This window comes from Mirounga angustirostris, unplaced genomic scaffold, assembly GCF_029215605.1.
Source record: "Mirounga angustirostris isolate CCGP_5_RB_7025 unplaced genomic scaffold, mMirAng1.0.hap1 SCAF_11, whole genome shotgun sequence".
In the NCBI taxonomy this organism is placed as follows: Eukaryota; Metazoa; Chordata; class Mammalia; order Carnivora; family Phocidae; genus Mirounga; species Mirounga angustirostris.
Window position 1 is genome coordinate 12,247,352 of NW_026991719.1, and position 21,710 is coordinate 12,269,061.

At 42.5% G+C, this 21,710-nt stretch overlaps 1 protein-coding gene across 5 annotated transcripts in view; it reads left to right on the top strand.

Annotated features, from left to right (window-relative positions):
- Window positions 1-844: 844 nt before the first annotated feature.
- ZRSR2 (zinc finger CCCH-type, RNA binding motif and serine/arginine rich 2) overlaps window positions 845-21,710 on the top strand; it is a 32,490-nt gene continuing 11,624 nt past the window's right edge. For 4 of the 5 annotated variants that reach the window (XR_008506043.2, XR_010406043.1, XR_010406044.1 and 1 more), the window contains exons 1-8: window positions 852-2,498; window positions 2,916-2,995; window positions 7,136-7,214; window positions 11,310-11,418; window positions 11,624-11,710; window positions 15,000-15,038; window positions 15,654-15,772; window positions 20,579-20,792. Coding sequence is in view for 2 of the 5 variants with exons in the window: in XM_045875133.3 (XP_045731089.1) it covers window positions 2,458-2,498; window positions 2,916-2,995; window positions 7,136-7,214; window positions 11,310-11,418; window positions 11,624-11,710; window positions 15,000-15,038; window positions 15,654-15,772; window positions 20,579-20,792 (768 nt within the window). In the remaining 3 variants the exon portion in view is untranslated. Of the gene's footprint in view, window positions 2,499-2,915; window positions 2,996-7,135; window positions 7,215-11,309; window positions 11,419-11,623; window positions 11,711-14,999; window positions 15,039-15,653; window positions 15,773-20,578; window positions 20,793-21,710 lie in introns of all 5 variants that reach the window. The other variant, XM_064573789.1, reaches the window with a different exon arrangement.

Here is a 21,710-nt window from a genome sequence, read left to right on the forward strand (position 1 = left end):
GATTTATTGAATTCAAATGCGGGTAGGTATAATTTGAGGTGAAATTGGCTTTTAGAATAACTTATGTAATGAAGTTAATTTGAGCAGTTCAAGCTTGTTCATGAAAATGAATTCAGTGGTTAATTGTTGAGGATAAATGTCTAATGCCTATAAAAGGAGATTTACATTCATTTGTAAATCATAATAAAATAAAATCTAAGTCTGTATCCTTTTTTAATTGGGAGCATCTTCCTAGAAGGCATTCTTTTTTTTTTTTTAGATTTATTTATTTATTTTAGAGAGAGAAAGAGAGAGCGTGTGTGCAGCAGGGGGAGGGCCAGAGGGAGAAAATCCCAAGCAGGCTCCCCGCTGAGTGTGGAGCCCCCAATGTGGGGCTCAATCTCATAACCCTGAGACCATGACCTGAGCCGAAATCAAGAGTTGGACACTCAACCAAGTGACCCAGGCGCCCTTCCTAGAAGACATTCTTACTTAGTGTTCTGACAGAAAAGTCTGGTCTAACTCATAAGAAATGTTACAGCAACCCAGTCACACTTTCAGAATGGTAGCAATTCTCAATGATTCTCTACGATTTTCCTGGTCACAGGAACCAGCAAAATTGGTGATTTGCACAGCTACAGTTTTTGCCACTCAGGGCATTCTCTAGTCAGGGGCTGTAACTAAGTCTCCACCTTCAAGGAATTTAAAATTTATTTCAAGAAGCAGCTTTGTGAAGGCAACAAAGTATAATATAGTGTGATAGGTGTTACAAAGGTGAAATACTTGTGCTAGGAGCATATGCAGGACAAGTACCAACCCACTCTTGAGGAGGTAAGGGAGTTTTCACATCAGTGATGATGATACAACAGCTAACATGTCAGAAACACTGTTGTCAGGCACTATGCCAACATACAGTACGCACTTGGAAACTATTATCACTACCTTGATTTATACAGATGAGAAAACTGAGGACTAGACATTAAGGAGTTTACTCAAGATCAGAGAGCCAAGGCTTGGGTTTCCCCATCTGTCCAACTTCAAAGTTTATGACACTAATTACTGATGCACTGAGCTGGACAAGGTCAACTTGGAGGTGTATTATTCCAAGTGTCTCTGCAAGAGGGAATAGGGCAAGGCTTTATGCACTTTGGGCGTCTGCTGAATGATTCCAAGGATGGACTAGAAGCAGGGGCAGTTTAGTAATTGGGTACCTCAGTGATTTTGATTTGGAGGAGAGAGGAACAAAGTTAGGCCAGAGAAGTTATACAATCTTCCTCGAAAGATGGGGATTGTTAATCATTTTGCAGCCGCAGCATGTCCTCAAGAGAAGCATTTTTTGTTCTTGGTCTTGTCTCTGCCCTTGTATATGTACATCACAGTCTGATTATTAGCAGGGCTGATTTTACTTTCTCAATCCTACTCTCACTGCCCCAGTTTAATTGCTCATCTAGACTGTGATAGTCCAGCTTCGTCCTTTATATTGCAAACCAGAGTAATTTACCTAAAACACAAATATGACAACAAACCTCAACTTAAAAGCTTTTCGATGGTTCCCTGTTGGCTACAGAACATAATTAGAGCCTCTGAGCATGGCTTACTAGGCCCGTCTACATAACCCAGGCCCAGCCCATCTCTACACTGTGTTCCTTGATACTCTGGCACTTCCCTTTAAATTCGATTGCCAAAATTCTTGGCGGTCTGGCCGATTCCACATTGTTTCACTTCTCAGTGCCTTTGCTTATGCCGATTTACCATTCCCACCTGGGAATCTCACCCTTCTCCACCTGGGTAAAGGCTACCTTCCTGCAAAACTCAGGCATCAGAAAGTTCTCCCTGAATCCCCGGTGGACTGTTAAGTAAACTACGTTGCCTGTACTATCTTATTTTATCTATGCATTGGTCCTTTTCTGCCTCTAGATTGCATATTCCTTGCGAGCAGAGGTTACACGTTCGCAGCCCAAGTGTTGATTTCCCTATAGAGGTGGCAGGTGTGAATGGAAGGGGGCGGACTCTGGAGTTTGTCTGAGGGGCTGATAAGTGGAACCGCAGAAGGAGGAGCCTGGACAAGTAGGGCTGGGAAGCTAGGCGAGTGACTGTGCGTGGGACGAGGTCTCGTGAGTGGATGAGGACAAGAGAGAGAGACAGAGAAGTGTGACTTTAACTTCCTGACACAGGACAGACCACTCTGGTGTGGGGGCAGGTAGTGATAAGGCAATGGGGGAGCGCTAGGAGGGAAAAATTACTTTCAGGGAGGGGTAGGAATTTTCGGGAAGGAGACGTTTATGCAGAGTTTTGGAAGACTAGCCGCCTATCAGAACCTCCCGTCTTCGGTCTTTGTTCCTCCCAGGCGGAGGCACCCTCCCCTCCGCCCGATTCCCCGCGGTACCTGCGCCTGCGCGTGGCCGCGCCCTTTCTCTTAAACCCGCCTCTTCCGGCCACCTCTGGTCGCGGGGGGGTCCTGTGTGGCGCCCTGGTAAGATGGCGGCGTCCGAGAAGATGATGTTTCCGGAGAAACCAAGGTAAGCTGGGTTGGGGGAGATGAGCCGACGAGAAGAGGGGACGGAGCTTCCCGAGGCTGGACATGGAGGATGTGTAAGCAGGAAGGAAAGGGGAGTTGGGCCAAGCAGGCGAGCCACTGCGGCCACTGGAGTCCTTCCCGGGGGTGCGCCCCGGACTGTCACGGGCGTCTGTGGTTCAGGGAGGCGAGGAGGGGAACAGGTGGCGGGATGGAAAAGACCTGCCATCTAGTCGTGGAATGACGAGGCGATAGTAAATGCGTGTTCCGTAATTAAAACCTGGGAAGCAAGGTTTCACTGCCGGGCACCCGAGCGATTTCCTGTCACTGGGCGCGGCGGGGTGCGGGGCGGGGGTGGCATTCAGGCAGCGCCACAGGTGCGGTCAATTGACGCTGGTGTGTGCCTGTTTCAATCTTCCAGCCACAAAAAGTACAGGGCCGCCCTGAAGAAGGCGAAACGAAAGAAACGTCGGCAGGAACTGGCTCGATTGAGGGACTCAGGTAACCGACTCCTCGGCCTGTTTTCTGTGTATGAAATTACTCTCTCCGCTCGCGTCCTAACTTGAAGCCGCAGTGCCAGAAGGAAGCCACGTACTTATCTGCTGAAAAATTACAGCGGCTACTGCCTCCCAAGTAAAGTTATGTTAGACCCATTTCAGAAACGATATTAACGTACTAAAGAGGGGGGAAAACGAAAAGGTCTTGGTGAAATCAACCACTGATTATGTGTAAGTATTTATGAAGTATCTGATATTACAGGTGCAGGCATCATGAATTACAGCAGCTAGCACAGCCCTTGCACATAGTAAGTATTCAGCGAGTCTTTTCCTTTGAAAAACCATCAGGACTTGAGCGGTTTAGACATTTTGCAAATTTTTCTGAAACTTGAGTAACACAAAAGACCCATTGTTGACTCAGATTATTATTAATGCCACTGAAGTATATATATAAGCATAAAGCCAGATATGAAACTCTTATTTGACTATAAAACAATATATGTACAAGATTATAAAACCAGGTGAAATTACACATCCAGTAAAATTCAAATCTGCGTTAATGTAATGTTAGGGATGATGTGAAACAAGCTTTCAGCATGAACATGGTACTGATTGGAGTTGGGAGTGCCACTCCTGTTGCACTGTAGTTATTTACCAGTTGTTGTTTTTTCCTGTTAAAATACTGTGGCACCTTCATCTGTACTGGCGATGGTGTCATTTGTCCTTCACATGGCAGAATCTAACAAATATATATTAAACCCGCCTGTTTAATACAGTGAAATTAGTACTAACTTATAAAATTATATATTAGTTATAAATGCAGATGGAAGCACTGAAATCACACAGTAGTACTGCATTATAATGTTTGCCATCCAGATTATGCAGGCAAATCTTCAGACATTTCTTTTTTTTTTTTTCTTTGACGTATACCTGACACATTAGTTTTAGGTATACATTGTAATGATATTTGTATACATCGCAAAAATGTATCTAGACGATTCTTGCAGTCCACAGGCAAGGGCCTCTAGTAACCAGTATTCTTTAGCCTTGTAAAACATAACTATAGACATTTTATTTACCCTTGGAGTTGCCTAGTAATTATTTTTAATACCAATACTTGGAATATTTAGAATGGGAGGAGCAGGATGTTTACCTGTGGCCTGTGTTAGCATCTCTCTTTTATTTAAAACTGGACCACTAAAGGCAGGACAAAGCATCAGGGATAAAAGGAAAAAACAGGGTAGGTTGGAGTTATTGATGCCCTTGGTGTCTGTCTCCCCCCCGCCCCCTTAGCGATCTTTGTTTACTTAACCTGTTTTCTTCCAATATAACTTTTTTTTTAACTTCTTAATCTTTTTTTCCCCTCTTTTAAATCCTAGAGCTGTTGTTTTTATTGCATTGGATCCCCCCCCCCCCCCCCACCTTTGACTTCGCGAAGCGCTTTCAGAGTGAGCCTTTGTGGAGAGCCGGGTGGATCATGTTCTTCAGCAGTTTAGTCAGTTGAAGGATACAGTCACAGGTTTGGTCAGGATTATATAGCTAATGGCAGATCCAAGTCTAAGCATTTGTCTCTGGACTACTGCTCCTACTTTGGCCCATTCCAACTCCTAATTCTTAGTGGTGCCTCATGAATAGTGTGGCCTACCAAACACTGCTGTTCATTGTAGCACACATTGGATGGGCAAACAATACCCAGAAGGCTAGAATAGGGAGATGGTCTATAAGAACTGCTGTTAAGAGTGAATTGGAGGGCACCTGGGTGACTCAGTTGTTTAAGCGACTGCCTTCGGCTCAGGTCATGATCCTGGAGTCCCGGGATCAAGTCCCGCATCGGGCTCCCTGCTGAGCAGGGGGTCTGCTCCCTCTGCCCTCTTCCCTCTCGTGCTCTCTGTCTCTCATTCTCTCTCTCTCAAATAAATAAATAAAATCTTTAAAAAAAAAAAAAGTGAATTGGAAAATGAGTGGTAGAAATTTCTGGAATATTGACCTCTCCTTTACAGGTAGCCTCTTTAGCAGTTCTACCCGAAATAGCCTGAAATGAGCTGCCTTGTCAGAAATTAAAGTGACCTTAAGAATAAAAAGCAAGTTGCGTGATTCCAATTTATAGTTATATGTATGATACAATTAGATATACTATACTTAATATGTATCCTTGCATATGTTTGATTGTACGTATTGAGCAAATGCTACACCCAGTACTGTTAATGATCACTTCTGAGGAATGTGAGCTTGTTTTTAGGAGGATGAAGGGGTGAGTGAGTCAGGCAACAGATACATATATGTATGTATATACATATATATATATTTTAAAATATTTATTTATTTGACAGAGATAGCGAAAGCAGGAACACAAGCAGGGGGTGTGGGGGAGGGAGACGCAGGCTTTCCGCTGAGCAGGGAGCCCAATGTGGGGCTCTCCCAGGACCCTGGGATCATGACCTGAGCCAAAGGCAGATACTTAACGACTGAGCCACCCAGGCGCTCCAGGCAACAGATAGTTTTGAATATCAGCTGTGCCAGGCAATGTCTAGTCTATGGGTCAGTCAGTCATAACTCCTGTGCCAGGTTCTCTGGAAGGCCCTTTATGTACATTAACTCATTTAATAATCTGAATAATTAGATTTTATTCTCTGTGAGTTAGAACTTATCCTAATTTTTTTTTTTTTTTACCTATTTTAATTTTAGGTGCTGAAATAATGAAATTTACTTAAGTAAATTGTAATTATCTAGGACTGGGTGTGCCTTTGATTAGACCTATACTCAACATATGTGACAGATAGAAAATCTTTTTCCTTTAAGCCTGAGATCTTCTGTTATATTTCCTTAGGATCACTTCAGTTTTCCTCCTTTTTTCCCCCAAATTTAAATTCTGAATGGGAAGTTATATATATATATGTATTATTATTATATAATAAGTTATTATATTAAAGATATTTTCCCATGTTCTTATTGTGAAAATGTTCCAGTGTACAGAAAGTTGAAAAAATGGTACAATAAATATCCATGAACACATCATCCAGATTTGCCAGTGTTAACATTTTGCCTTACTCCCTATATAGATGGATACATATGTACATATTTTTTTCTGAATTCATTGCATGTCAGTTGCAGATATCATGATCTCTCACCCCTAAATACTTCAGCCTGTGTCTCCTTAGAATAAGGAGCATAATATCAGACTTGCAGCCAAGTAAGGAACAGTAATTCAGTGGTGTGATATGCAGGCCATACTTGAACTTTCCCAATCCAAGATTGATGATTGTGAACAGTTCAAGCCAGTTGTCTGGTAGAATGCCCTACATTCTGGATTAGCCTGTCTTCTCCTGATTAGCTTCAGGTTACACTCCTTATGGCAAATACTACAAAGCCGGTGCTGTGTACTTCTCATTGCACACATCAGGAGGCCTGTAATGTCAAGTCGTTCCACTCCTAGTATTGCTACAAGTGGTCAGAGTGTTGTCAATCAGATGGCTCCATTGTAAAGGATGTCTCCCCTTTGTAATTAGTACTCCTCTGTGAGCTGATGTTCTGAGATGGTGTAAGTATTTTCTTCCCAACAAGCTTTCATCCGATGTTTTTAGCATATTTTAAAAAATCAGTTCTTTAGTTGGGGTTGCAAAAATGACCTTTCCACTTAAGTCTTTCTGCATTTTTTAGTTGCCATTCTTCTGTAAAGATGAATGTTCCTTTTCCTCGACCACTTTTTTGAGTATCACTGTGGAACCATCAATTTTTTATTTTTTATTTATTTTTTTTTTTTTAAAGATTTTATTTATTTGACAGAGAGAGACACAGCGAGAGAGGGAACACAAGCAGGGGGAGTGGGAGAGGGAGAAGCGGACTTCCCGCTGAGCAGGGAGCCTGATGTGGGGCTCGATCCCAGGACCCTGGGATCATGACCTGAGCCGAAGGCAGACGCCCCCATCAATTAGTTTTTTAAATTGAATGTGTTATCTACCATTATTGTTCTTTTTGGGTTTCAAATTGTTTCAAATTTGGTTAGTTGGAACCCTTATTAGAAGGCTTTAAAAACAGATTCATACCATATCTGTAAAGATTAGATTTTATCTTTTTTCCCCCTGAATCATTGACCAAGGTTTTACAATATATGGATCATTTAATAAAACATTTTAAATTTCCTTAGGACTCTCACAGAAGGAGGAGGAGGATGCTTTTATTGAAGAACAACACCTAGAAGAAGAGAAACTGCTGGAGATAGAGAGGTCAGCAGTGATCGGAGAACTTCCTCATGAATCCAGTTGTTTTATTTGAATATTATAAGTCTTGGGGCACCTGGGTGGTTCAGTTCATTGGGCATCTGACTCTTGATCTCAGCTCAGGTGTTGATCTCAGGGTCGTGAGTTCAAGCCTCGTGTTGGGCTCCATGCCACTTAAGAAAAAAAAAATAATAAAAAGAAAAATAATGTAAGTCTTTATGAACTAGTACAGGTCTTCTTTATAACACCTTGTACAAAACAGGTCTTATAAAATAACCCTGGATAAAATATTTAAATCTCCACCTGACAGACTAAAATGAGATGTTCTCATTTTTCTAAATGGGAGTATTTTTCACTATTTTTGCTAATTTGAAAATGTTTTTGAAAAAGAAATTGAAGTAAGTATAAAGAGTGAAAGGGCTTCAATGAATTCAGCATACCCAAAGATAGCCGCTGTTAAAAATATAAGAGTGTAGATGTACTGTATGTGTTTATGTCTATAATGGGAGGTTATTTATGCATTTTAATTGCTTTTTTTGCTTAATATGTAGGACCTGTATTTCAGTGTTGATTCAGGTACCCGATTCAACCATTACAGTAGCAACATAGTGTCCATTGTATGGATGTAGCATAATTTATTCTTGATTCATAATCTGTAGTTCTCTACTGATGGAGATTTGGGTTATTTACTATTAAATAACATTCACTTAGTATTTACCATGAATTTCCTATTTCCTATTATTTACTATTAATTTATACTCACATATTTTTACAATTCTATGAAAAGTTGCCATGAGTATCCATGCTTATATATCCTTGGTAATTGTCCTATTATTTCCTCAGGAAGATGCCTAGAAATGAAATTGTTGGGATCAAAGGATAAGTACATGTAAAATGTTGATGGTTGGGTGGAAAGGGCACCCCAGTTTGCAGCCCTTCCAGAAGTGAAGCAAGGTTCCCGTATCCCCATACCTTCTTCACTCACACCAGGCATCAAGTTTTAAAACCCCTGTAGTGAAAAGTTGCATTTCATTGTTTCAAATGTACATTTCTTAATTAGTAAGTTTGTGTATTTTTTTAATATATTTTATTACCTATTTTAGATTGCTTAAGTATTGCACCTTTCTCTTTTGGGATACATTTTTTTTACATTTTGTAAGCAAGGTTATTACTGATTAAGGATATTCATCCTTTATCTGTCATGTGTGTGATGTATGTTTTTCTCATTTGTCATCAGTCCTAACTTGGCTTATGGCATTACCTATCATAATTTGATTTTCACGTCATCAACTTTCATCATGATATCTGCCTGTGGTGTCTGGACTGTAAAAGGCCTCCTCCATCCCAAGATGATGAAAATCTTCTGTTTCTCTCAGTATTTTTCAGGGGGTAGTTTTTTTCCCAAACCGTGCACAATAATGTTAATGTGCTTAATGCTACTCAACCGTACACTTAAAAATGGTTAAAATCCTAAATTTTATGGTATGTATATTTTGCCACAATAAAAAAATATTTTTAAAAAGAGTAAGAAAACTTTATAGACACTCTCTAGCTATTTAGTGGCATGTTTAGTAGGGAATGTTGCTGCTTTGCATGTAATTCACTCCTGTTCTCCACCTAAGCACATAAATAGGTGCAATCAGCAAAATGCCAAAAGAAAATGTAGTAGTGATTGAGAACATGGAGTCGATTGAGCCAGAACTGCCTTCTAGTCCTGGCCCTGCCACTTAACTAACTGTGTTCAAGTTGCTTATCTCTCTAAGCTTCAATTTCCTTGTCTTAAATATAGAGATAAAAATGGAAAAAAAATCAATCCTAGTACCTACCTCATGGAATTGGGGAGATGAAATGAGGTGGCAAGTATATGCACTTAACCTAGTGTTAGTAGATAGGAGATGCTGTAATAACTCTGGTTGTTAGAGATTTCTGTTATGATGAAGATGATGTATATGGTTGAAATAGGGGTCATTTTTGTTGTTTTCCCATTTAATTTGAGGTGCTTCTTTTAAATCAGGTAACCAGATCTTTGTGTTCCTTTGATCTTTGTTCCTGTACCAGTCGCATGATAGTTTGTTGTTGAAAAGCAAGAGAATGAATTCTGTGGAAATACCGTACGGCTTTATGTACTGCCTTAAAGCAGATGTATAGCCTCCGAGAATAATGCAGGCAGATGATAAAGTGGCGAGGTCAGCTTGGATTGCGTTACTCCGGACTGTAGGGGCAAGAGCTCCATTTGGATTTGTGTAGGGGCGATCAGTGCCTTTACAAGGGAGAGTGTGGGAGGAGTGCAGGGGTGCAGGGGAACTAGAGAGGGGAGGAAGGACAGAGGGTTGGGCAGGGTAAATGGGACTGGGCCAGCTGCACTTGTTAGCAGGCAGTTAGGGAAGTTAGGATTCTAGTCTTTCACAGAGGCTGGGACACAGGGGCCTTCTCCTTCTTAAAGATTACATTTCCAAGAAAAGGCTCTCAGGTCCTTGAGAGAGACCGAGTCACAGTTATAAGCCGTTTTTAGTAAATGCTCTAAGAGAGCGAGGGCAGGGGCCAATGGTCCTGTTTTGGCTAGAGCGGAGAGTCCGTTTTCCCAGCAGCTTTGAGCTTTGTCAGGCAGGCATTTTAACGGGGCAGGGGGCGGATGGAGGACTGGAGTCAACCCCAGGGCACAGCCTGACAGTGCTGGAAGCCAGGCTAGATGCTCCTCAAGTCCTCCCATTGCGGGGGAGTTCTTCATTTCTGCTTCTCAGCGGTATATGCAAGTTACCAACATTTCAACTCTCTAACCTTGACTCTTTTAAGGTCTTAGATTTATATGCGCTTTGGTTCGGTTTATATACAATTAATATGTTCCTCCAAAGACTTCTAAGTCAGAATTCTACACACTGAAACATCTATACATAACCCACAACATGCACAGGACCATTGACCTATGTGATGTGCCTGCCTCCACCATGGCGAAAAGATACACTCCGGAAATCTGGAGTTGGAAATGAAATCTCTTTTCCCATAGGGTATTTGGAATTGTGAATAGGTTCCCCAGGCTATACCTAAAACCTTATGTAATGCCTAATGTTGCTGAAGTAATACAGAACTGTTTCTCGTATTTCACTTCCCTTTTACAAATTCAGTGGGAAAATGCAATCTAAGTTCTAAACACCTGATTGGCTTTTGAACTTTTGAAATGTAACCCATCACGGGGCACCTGGGTGGCTTAGTCGGTTAAGCAGCTGCCTTCAACTCAGGTCATGATCTCAGGGTCCTGGGATCGAGCCTGGCAGGGAGCCTGCTTCTCCCTCTCCCTCTGCATGCTGCTCCCCCTCCTTGTGTGCTCTCTCTCAAATAAATAAATAAAATCTTAAAAAAAGAAAAGGAAAAGAAATGTAACCCATCTTTCAGTTAGAAACTTGTGGTATTAATGTCTGAGATGCTTGCCATTTTAAGGTAACATCACTTTTTGTAATTGGTCATTTTTAAAAATAAACTAGACACCTGCTAATGTATTTGTATAACTCCTTGTCATCTTAAAACCCGTAGCTTCCTTTATTTTAAAACATGCTCAAATAGAGTTTTATTTCCTTTTTTTGAGCAGTTTACATGCTAGGGGCAAGCCACGGCGGACTCTTAACTGTCTAGAGGAGCAGGGCAAAGATAGAGGGTGGCAGATGCCAGGTTTCCATAGTGCTGCGGTCTCGCGGGTACCGCTTGTAAAATGCATAGAAGAGGAAGGGTAGGACCTTCTGAACGTGAAAAGCTAGATGGTGCCTTGAGACTTGCTGTCATCTTTATTGACGCCTAAACATCCTGATGGTCAACCTAAAGGGAAAGTTGTAGTGTCCTCGTTCTATGTAAAAGATGTCACCGATAGGAAATGTAGAAGTAGGGATTTTCAGCTGTTACCCTCTAGGAAGAGAGCTACTGAGACAGAGTGCTTTTCCAAGATCACTACTCATATCTTCTGTTCCTCTCACCCTCCACTTAACTGCTTTCTAGAAAATACCTTTCGTGATAGCTTAATCATTCCCAAATATGTCATTTTGCTATCATTGTGTGTATGTAATTGTAAACTAGTGCTCATTTCTTTTATTTGATTACATCATTACATTGTAGGCAAAAATTACATGAGGCGTGGTTACTTCGGGAGCAGAAGGCACAAGAAGAATTCAGAAGAAAGAGGGAAAAGGAAGAGGCAGCTAGAAAACGGCAGGAAGAACAAGAGGTACGATATTAATCAGATGGCCAACTAACTAATTAGTTAACCAAAATAACTCTCAGTAAGAGTTACGGATCTTGAACTTAAAAAAATGGGTAGTACCCCTTTTACCAGTGGTAAAGTTTTTCATTTATCTGCCCCATATGTTAAATGTTTTCAAAAAGTGAGTGACAAGAATTACCGTTCCTTCTCTTTCTTTTTTCCGGTAAAGAGAAAATTAAAGGAAGAATGGGAAGAGCAGCAGAGAAAGGAGAGAGAAGAGGAGGAACAGAAGCTACAGGAGAAGAGAGAAAGAGAGGTGATTCCTGTCACAGGAGGATAAACGCACTGCGTATCCTCTTGGTGCACAGATACGGTGTGGGCTGGGGCTGAAGAATGAGCTGTAGGCATATCAGGGTTTGGGCTTTGTTTTCCTGTCTAGGAAGAGTCCTGTTTTTAGTACAGATACACGTTAGAGTTCCCTTATCTCTTCTTTGGGTCTGTGCAGTGAAGTTTTTCCTTCAACTACCCATCTGCCTGTTTATACCAGACATTGGCAAACTTTCCCTGTAAAGGCCAGAGAGTAAAAATTTGGGGCTTTATGGTGTGTATGGTCTCTGTTGCAAGCATCCAACTCTGTTGGTGCGGCATGAAAATAGCCATAGATAATATGTAAATAAATGGTTGTGGCTGTGTTCCAATAAAACTCTGTTGTTTTATTTTGAAAAACAGGCAGCTGGCCCCTGCTTGCCACTTTGTCCCACCCCAGAGCGAATGTATTTTTGCTCTAGCTCTTTACATTCACACCAAAGTGTTTTTCTGAGATTGTTGTATATGGGTTGACCCATTTAGAGAATATTTTGTGTTGTGTTCACATTTACTGAGTTAATAAGACATTTAACTGCTTATAACATGTCAGCAAGAATGAATTGACTGAAAAAAAATCAGGAACTCCAATATTGAGGAATTAGGAAATATTTTTTGTTGCTAAATCTTGACTTCCTTTCCAACTTGGCTATAAAGGCCATTGTAGCTAACACATAGTTACTCATTAGAAAAAAGAATCTATAAGTGTATGTATGTATCTTTCAGGATCTTTTAAAGATTGCTTTGGTATATTTTGCTGCTATTCCTTAATACAGTGTATTTATTTCCAAGATCCCACAGCTCATCATTCCTTGACTGATTTCCTCAGGATGTATCTTTTCTATCATATTCCCAAGTTTGAATAGCATAAAAGTAGGTAGTTTTCATGGAGAAAAATTCATTTATTTATATCCTAGTCATGATAGGGTAGAAGCAGCCTCCACAAACTTTGTTTTTTGTGTGTCAGGTCATCAGTTAATTCTAGTGCAAATTTTTTTTAAGATTTATTTATTCATTTTATTTTTTATTTATTTATTTATTTTTAAAGATTTTATTTATTTGAGAGAGAGAGAATGGGAGACAGCATGAGAGGGAGGAGGGTCAGAGGGAGAAGCAGACTCCCCGCCGAGCCCGATGCGGGACTCGATCCCAGGACTCCAGGATCATGACCTGAGCCGAAGGCAGTCGCTTAACCAACTGAGCCACCCAGGCGCCCAAGATTTATTTATTCATTTTAGAGAGACAAAGAGCACATGTGAGAGAGAGTACGCGAGCAGAGGAAGGGGTAGAGGGAGAGAATCCTCAAGCAGACTGCCTGCTGAGCGTGGAGCCTGACGCAGGGCTCGATCCCATGACCCATGAGATCATGACCTGAGCCGAAACCGAGAGCTGGACGCTCAACTGACTGAGCCACCCAGGCGCCCCTCCAGTGCAGATTTTTAACACCTTCATTTGAGCACTGTGTTACAGATGAGGCGAGACCATGCTAGCTTTTTAGGGGGCAGGGAAGTTGTTGGGAGCTTGTCATTGTTTTTATAGAGTAATCGATTCTCATTTTAACAGTAGAATGTTCTCAATTGAAGTCTTTCTGGCATCAGATAAAAGCAAAGGCTTCTTTTAAAAAAGCTAAGGCTTTTGTTTCAAAGGAAGTCAGGTGAGACATTATGGAGAGGCAGGTAAAATGAGGTAGGTTGTAAGCATGTATAAAGGGATATGCAATCCATGTTTCTGCTGTGTGCTAGATACTTTTCTAGTAGAGGGATAAGAGCAGTGAAAAACACAGTACCTGCTCTCCTTGAGTTTTTTAGATGGGGGAGCCAGATGATAAGTAAGCAAAAAAGATAATTTTAAGTGCTATGAGATAATGTTAAGTGCTATAAAGAAATAGATAGAGTCATGTGATAGTGATTGGGATAGGGATGTACTTCTTTAGATTGCCTGGTCAAGGAAGACTTGTCCAAGGAGCCGATGTTTGAGCTGATATCTGAGTGCAAAGATCTTGGGGAGAAGGGGTCCAGGCAGAGGGAAGAGGCCTGAGCATGGAGCTGAAAAGATGTCAGGGTGCCTGAATCTTGGAGACCAAAGGAGAGAGCGGTGGGGGTGAGGGAGGGGCTCAGGAAGGTAGGCAGGGTCAGCTCATGTAAGCCCTCGTGGACTGGAAGGAGGAGTTTGGGTTTTATGTTAAGTGTCATGGGAAGCCATTGCGGGGTTTTTAAGCAGGGTTTGACTTCATTTAATTTATATCTATACCTTTACCAGATCATTCTAACTTTTGTATATAAAGAAGGGGGGGAGAGCAGGGAGTGGTCACCCAGGAGACAGGAATGAAAATAGAATGAGCAGTTAGAAGGCCACTGTTCCGGGTAGGACATGACGGCGGTTTGGATGAGGGGAGTGCTTAGTAAGGATAAGTACTCAGAGCTGGGGTGTGTGGCGGGAGAGGTGGTGGGGCCCTGGCTTGGAGACTGAATGGGCAGGGAGGGCAAGGAAAAGGAGAGGAATTCCAGTTCTGCTTCTTAGGTTGTTAGTCCGAACAAGTGGGCAAATGAATGGCAACATCAGTTACTGAGATGCGGGGCGTTCAGGTGGATGGGGGTGAAGAAGACCCAGAGCTGCATTGTGAGCACGTGAAGTTAGCCAGGACCCCCACGTGACCGGGTCGCATTCTCAAGCAGCTAGACAGAGGAGTCTTTTATGTAATGCTTTAAGGGGCTAGGGAAGAGAAGTCTGTGAAGAATAATTTAAAACTTTTAAATGACAGTGAGCTCAGAATTTACTAGTATATTGCAAGACTCCTTTGCCTTACCGAAAAGTTTGAGATTTTTTCATCAACCCGAATTACTACTGTTCATGTCATAATTTAACATCTGTTAAGTGTTGATGTTTGATCTAAGCATTGCATTATATAATAATTCACTGATACTATATCACTCATCTTGAAAGCTAGAATGTGGTATATATGATCAAATATGCTAAATATTACTGTTACTGAAACTATTATAAGACTGTGTTTTGCAATGGGAGCTAATAAATGTCCTATTTGAATAAACATTCTCAGCTATATGTCCTTTGAAAGCTTTTCAGAAGATCTGTGCTGTAGAAAGCAAATTAGAACCTGAAGCCTTTGGCGTGTGTTTGTTTTTTTTTTTTTTTAATACACATGAGCTTCTTAACCAGAGAAACCAGACGTGACTTTCCTGACTTGCAGGTTTTCATTAGTCCTATGTTTGCACCATTTGTAGGAAGCTGTGCAGAAGATGCTGGAGCAGGCTGAAAATGAGGTATTTTCAAACCTTTCATTCAGAATTTGAGACCAGTGAACATTTCTTTAAAAACCGTCCCTCTAGTAGAATGTTAATTTTGTGGTAAGCTATGTAGGTCACGTCTGAATATCAGAATCACTTCTGCAGCTCTGTGATTTTTACAGCAGCAACAGCAGCAAGAGGTTTTTGATGAACAAAAGCAAATGGTATCAAGTTGTGTCCCCTGTGGCCTCCCCCCACCCCCCGCCCCATGGACTGTACTTATAGTCCTTAAAGTGTGTGTGAGCAACACCACGCGCTGTTGTCCCAAAATAAACGGTTGAACTTGCTACAGAGCAACTTGGGTCTCTCTCAGGGGTGGTTCCCTGACAAGTTCTTTGACCCCATTCAGAATGGATGGGCAGCAGGGAGACCTCAGTGACTGCTTCCCGTAGCCACAGCGGTGCCCAGTCCTGGGCAATGACTGGGAGCCAAGAAAGACACAGTGCATGTCTCTGGATGATTGTGAAGTCTCGATTGCCTGTTATGACCTAAATGTGTATATTCTTAAATCTATTTTTGTTTTTTTTGACCAAAATAATTTGAATACATGGATTTTTACACCACCAATAAAGTCGTGGTTATTTTCAACAGTTGGAAAATGGTGCCACATGGCAAAACCCAGAGCCACCCATGGACTTAAGGATAATGGAGAAAGATCGAGCTAATTGTCCATTCTACAGTAAAACAGGAGCGTGCAGATTTGGAGATAGGTAACTAATTTTGCTTTATCATGTCAGAATTCAGTGCATCAGAATGTGGAGGTTGTTCAGTTCTCTCTTTGGGAGCACCACGGGCTTGAGTTTGAAAGGTCCCCGGTCAGGCGTTGGCTGCATCCTTGCTGCTTCTCCGGTTGCATTACTCCTCTGTTCCCCCGGCGGGCTCAGCCGACTTCTCTCCTGGGGCTTCCTTTGCATTCCTTCCACAGCTTCCCAGAGACCTTGTGCTTTTTGTCTTCCTGTGCTTGCGTGAGTCCACGTGGGACAGCTTGGATGGGGAAAGAACATATTTCAAGAGACCGGAGGAACAGCTTGGCTTTATTTATTTACTTACTTACTTACTTACTTCTGAGTGGCCAACACTGTGCACAAAAGAGGCTTTGAAAAATTTGCATGCCCAAAGGGATATCTGTGAAAGACAGGACCCGAGTGAGTGAGGAAAAGTATTCTAATGCCCCATTCTCAGTCTGTCGGCTCTGACTCAGGAACAGAGCCGGGGTGCAGAAGCGGACTTGAGCAGCTGTCCCTTTGGGCAAGTTACTTAAGCCTTCTGTGCCTTCGAAGGAGGTGGTGAGGCTGCAAGGAGTGGATGAAGGGCAAGCCCGGACACCGTGGTGGGCATACGGCAGACACTGTCCTGAGTGGTCGCTGGTATTTTCATTTTGTTATGGTTGCCTTTATTCTCTGAGACACTCCGTTGCCTGCCTTTTTTGGCTCAGTGTTGTTTTTTTCTCTTCTTTTTTTTTTTTAAGATTTTATTTATTTGCCAGAGAGAGAGAGAGAGAGAGCACACACAAGCAGGGGGAGAAGCAGGCAGAGGGAGAAGCAGACTCCCCACTGAACAGGGAGCCCGATGCGGGACTCGATCCCAGGACCCTGGGATCATGACCTGAGCTGAAGGCAGACGTTTAACCGACTGAGCTACCCAGGCGTCCCATGGCTCAGTGTTTTTGAAACAAGGCATTCATGTAGAGAACTAAGTGTCGATGTCTTCATTCATTTAGCAAATATTTAAATACTTGATAATATGCCAGGCATTGGTGATGTTTATCATTTGGCTTATTTATGAATGAACAACTCAAAGGAGAAAAATAATTTATAATGGTGAATGAATCTATCCAAGACGAAATCTAATGATTACTAAGCATCCTGCAGAAGAGATCTAATCATTTCTTAGGGTCCTATTAATCCCAAAAGGGCTATGAGTAGGCAAATTCATATGTATTTAATGAGAAAACTGTATGTTGTCAGTCATGTTATTCATAAAATTATCCAAGCCATGAGTTTCATGTCCTTCTTTAAAAATACAAACTTTCTCTCTCTTCCTCTTATTTTTCTTTTTTAAGTCAAGCCCTCATGCTTTTTTATGTTTTTTAAGAGCAGTGGCTCTCAACCCAGGTACACGTTAGAATCCTCTAGAAAGCTTTGAAAAATTTATGTCCTACCTCCGGTTGAGTAAATCTCTGAGACTTGGGCGGCCTTACTTTTGAAATGTCCTCAGGTGTTTCTCATGAGCCCTAGGACTGAGAGCCACTCATGTAGGATGTGTAGCTCCTTTTATAGTTTATAGCTGGGGTTGTATGAAGCCTGTGAAAGGATTCGTAGGATGTGGTCAGTAGCAAACGCCTCCTCTTGAGGAACTAGCAACTAAGGAAAGGAGAAGAGACTTTATTCCCTTTTACCTTTAGAAAAATCTCCTGAACATATGCTTAGTTTCATCAAGAAATAGTAATGATTGATGTTAAACACCCCCCACCAAAGAAAACATGGGAGGTACCTTTGAAAGACAATTGAGACTCAATGTAAATTCACATTTGTGTGGGTAGCCGAACCAAATGGCATTTAAGGTTTTCGGGCTGCAGAATTCCTCGTTTATGATGTATCTCTAACATTTCCTTGAATTCTGAGATTGTGGTCATCTGATTCTAAATTCTCCTTTTGATGGGCACAGGTGAGAGAAGGGGAAAAGTCCTAAATGGACAGTGCTTGTGTGTGGAAAGGAGAGTGGGCCGCCAGGCTCTCCCACCCACCCCTGAGAGTCATTCCAAGGAAATAGTGACAGTGAGCAGATTAGTTTGTAAACATTTCTTCGTATTTTTATAGGCATATGAAATTTCACCATCCCAGCAATCAAAATACAAGAGCAATTTGGGTATTTTCATCATTCAAGTGATGAATTGTGAAATAAAATTCTATGAAATGAGCAGTTACAAAATCCAAGTACCACCCCTTGAGACAATGAAGCGTTCCCCTTTTCCAGAGAGCCGCAGTGACTTGCTCCAGAATCACACAGCTGTTCTTTCCTGTTAAGGCTTGTCACTTCAGACAGACACTTCCATCACCCCAGTATTTCTTTAGTGGTTCTGGTTTTGTACTTAGTCCACAGTTCAATTCTGGGACCTTTCTGGAGTTGATACTGCTTGGAGTCACAGCTTTGAAGGGAGTTCTGTGTTGTTGTTCGGTTTTTTTCCCCTCCTGAAAACATTATCACTGATGAAAGGTAAACCTTATTAGAGTAGTTATTCGTAACTCCCTGGTTTCCAGAAGTGATGGAAAGAGGGCTCATACTGTACTGCCCCAAGTGTCATGAAATAAATGGAAAGCCAGGGAAGGAGGAGAGAGGGCGTTACTGTGAGTGTGCAGTACACTTGGCTCTGGATTTTAACGCAGCCCAGGCAGAGATTTAGTTCTTACCAAAAAGGAAGAATGCGTGGTATCTCTGGAAAGACTGAGATTTTCCAGGCATCAGATCCTAACTGTTTCTCCCATGGAATACTGCATAAAGACACTGAGGAAGGAGGTGGACGATAACTTCGATAGATGTCTTATGAACAGCTGCTTACGTAATTTTCCCGAAAATGTTTCTTATAGAGACCTTCAATAAATTATTGCAGCCCAATTTCAGCATGTAACTTGAAATCTGTGAAGGACGAGGGTAGTGGGTACCTCGAGTGCTCCCTCAAGAAGAGAAAAAGAGGTGTCCGTTAGCTCTACCTGAGGGGGCATCTGGAGATCCCATGGTTCATTGGCTGACCTTGGGCTAGGGTAACGTCTTACTATGTGATTTCAGGGCAGTCTTACTTGATTCAAATATCTGCATCATAAGTAAATAGCATGGCCTAAACCAGGGGTTCCCAAACATGGCTGACCTTCGGGATCAAGTGGGGAGTTACTCTGAAAATATGGTTCCCCACCCTCAGGTCTTAACAGATGGTCTGGAACAGAACTTGAGAAATCTCAGTTCTTTCCAAGTGATTCTGGGAATCACACAGGTTTGGTATCACACCTATAGATTGCCTTCCCAAATATCTCTTGTCTTAGCTGCCTTCTCAGTAGGAGCGGTAGGGCTAGCCCTGAATATACACAGATTGTATGGACTGTCTCCAGGCCAAGTGGGGATTTTCCCTCAACAGGGACTTGGGCTCTGTTCCAAAACTCAGATGCTCGCTTGACACCCTAGGAACTAGAGCCAGGTTCATTGAGATGTAATAATCCCATGAGCAGAATTTTAACCCTGTTAAATTGGTTCCTTGTTTAAAATCTGTATGTGCTTCCTCCGTGTAAAATTCCGATTCACCGCTGACACTTGCAGTCAGCTTGAACTTTCACTCTTTGTGCTGTTGGTAGCTATACTTGGGAAGACGGATCTCATCACGAGGTCTCTACTGAATCATCTCGGAGGGTCCCATGACTGGACACTGCACATCTCTGAGCCGGGTGCGCTGTGCGGGGGGCACCCTGAGGTGTCTCACGTGGGGCACAGATGTATATGCTAGACATGGGAAGTGAGGAGGAGGAAAACATTTAGTCATTTTGAGGCGATTGATTTTTCTAGCACTTGCCTTTTTCTTCAGCTTTTTTTCTTCCTTAGTTCTGGGGATTTTTTCCTAAAAATTTTGTCTTAACCAGTTTTTTAACTGGAAACCTAATCAGGAAAATCTGACTGTTTGGAACCTTGAACTGCATTTTTTTTTTCCCCTCATTTTCGGAGAGGGAAGTAAATAAACTCATGTAAAAGACTTAAATGACTCAGGTACAACCTGGTTCAGCTTAAACTATGAAAAGAAAGTTGTTTTTCGTAATGGTTAGCCACCTCATGACGCAAGAATTCTCCGTATCATATCATATATAGTGAACAGGTACTAGACTGGAGGTTAACTCCCATCTCTTGGCCCTCTCTGAGCAGCCATGCGCCTTGGGTAAGTGTGCTTCTCTAGGCCTCAGCTTCCCGCTTTGCAAAGTGGGGACAATACTAGCCCCAACTGTCCTCACGGGTTGCGAAGATCAGAGGAAGAAATATAAAAATGCCATGAAAAATACGAAATGCTATATATACATATGTGAAATTGAACTATTCTGTTGGCTCGGAACTCTTACATTACCCTATTCTCTAAGCCCTGAGGTAGTTGAAGATCGTATAGACCCAGGATTGTATTGTTCTCACCTTCCTCCTGAGTCCCACATACGGTATCCTCATGCCTGTCACCGCAATCTGCCATGTCAGCGGACCTTCTTTTTTCCTATGCTTTTACACATACAAGGCTTTGTGAAGTTCATCAAAAGGCTGCTGAATGGCATATGAATGTGGAAATAATTCCCACCTTTACATCTTAATGAGAGCAAATATATATATCGGTCAGTCTTAGAGCAGTTTAAGTGTTGCAATTTGACACCTGGATGGCGTTTATTATCTTGCAATTAAGCAAGTTCTTTGAGTCTATCTCCAAGCTTAAAGGGAGCTTCTGATGTGTGATTGCTAACTCTTGGAGTGCTGCATTTAAGTTCTCCTTTCACATGCAGGTGTTCACGTAAACACAATTTCCCATCCTCGAGCCCCACACTCCTTATTAAAAGCATGTTCACAACGTTTGGAATGGAGCAGTGCAGAAGGGATGACTATGACCCGGATGCCAGCCTAGAGTACAGTGAAGAGGAAACCTACCAGCAGTTCCTGGACTTCTATGATGACGTGCTTCCTGAGTTCAAGAACGTGGGGAAAGTGATCCAGTTCAAGGTGGGTGTGCACGATGCACATGAAGAAGGGGACTGCTTCACTTCCCACCAAAGTGCCCTAGAGGACGCAAGCGCTAGGGCACAGGCTGTCTGCCTGGGCGGGCCGTGTGCGATGGCACAGGGCCTGGTCCAAAGTTGGGCCCCCAGGTGCTCGGTAAATGTGACTCCCTTGCCACCAGTCCTCGTTGCCTGTACGGCAGAGGGACTACCTGAAATCCGAGCTGCATAAGGTCCTGCAGGTAGCCGTCCCAGCGTTCAGTTAGAGGCTGCATATGACGGCGAAGGCAGCCCCTCCCTCCCTTGTAGTGGGTCTCACCCCGAGCCACGGTGCACGGTGCGCGCGGCATAACACCTCTCCGCTTACTCAGTTGGCTGCATGATGTTGATGGCGCCTGCTTGCACCTTCCGGCCGAGATACTTACTCTTCTGGAGCTACCCAAGAACAGAAACCTTGATTCCTTTTTTTTTGACAGTGTGTTCATTCAGTACTCTCGGTACTGAACATAGTGTTCCCCAAATCGTGGCTTGTGATGCAGCATCCGGGTGAAAAAGAGCCATTCAGAGTACACAGCTACTGGAAAACATCCCTCAAGGCAAGAGTGAAGGCAGAGGTGCTAGCGGCTGCTCACGGGACCCCGGGCTTGAATCCTAGCGTACTGGGGCCTCCCACTTTGTGACTCGAGCAGACCCAAACCCGGATGAGTTTGCTTTGTTAGGGTAGGGGAAGGAAAAAAAAATAAAATCGTGAGTTTTTGTCCTGCGAGGTGGCAATGACGGGAAAGCTGGCACAGCCGGCGGCAGTCGTGAAATGTGAAGCTATACTTCTGTCCACTGGGTTCACAATTTTTATTTTTTTTAAAGATTTTAGTTATTGGAGAGAGAGAGAAAGAACAGGAGCAGGGGGGAGGGGCAGAGGGAG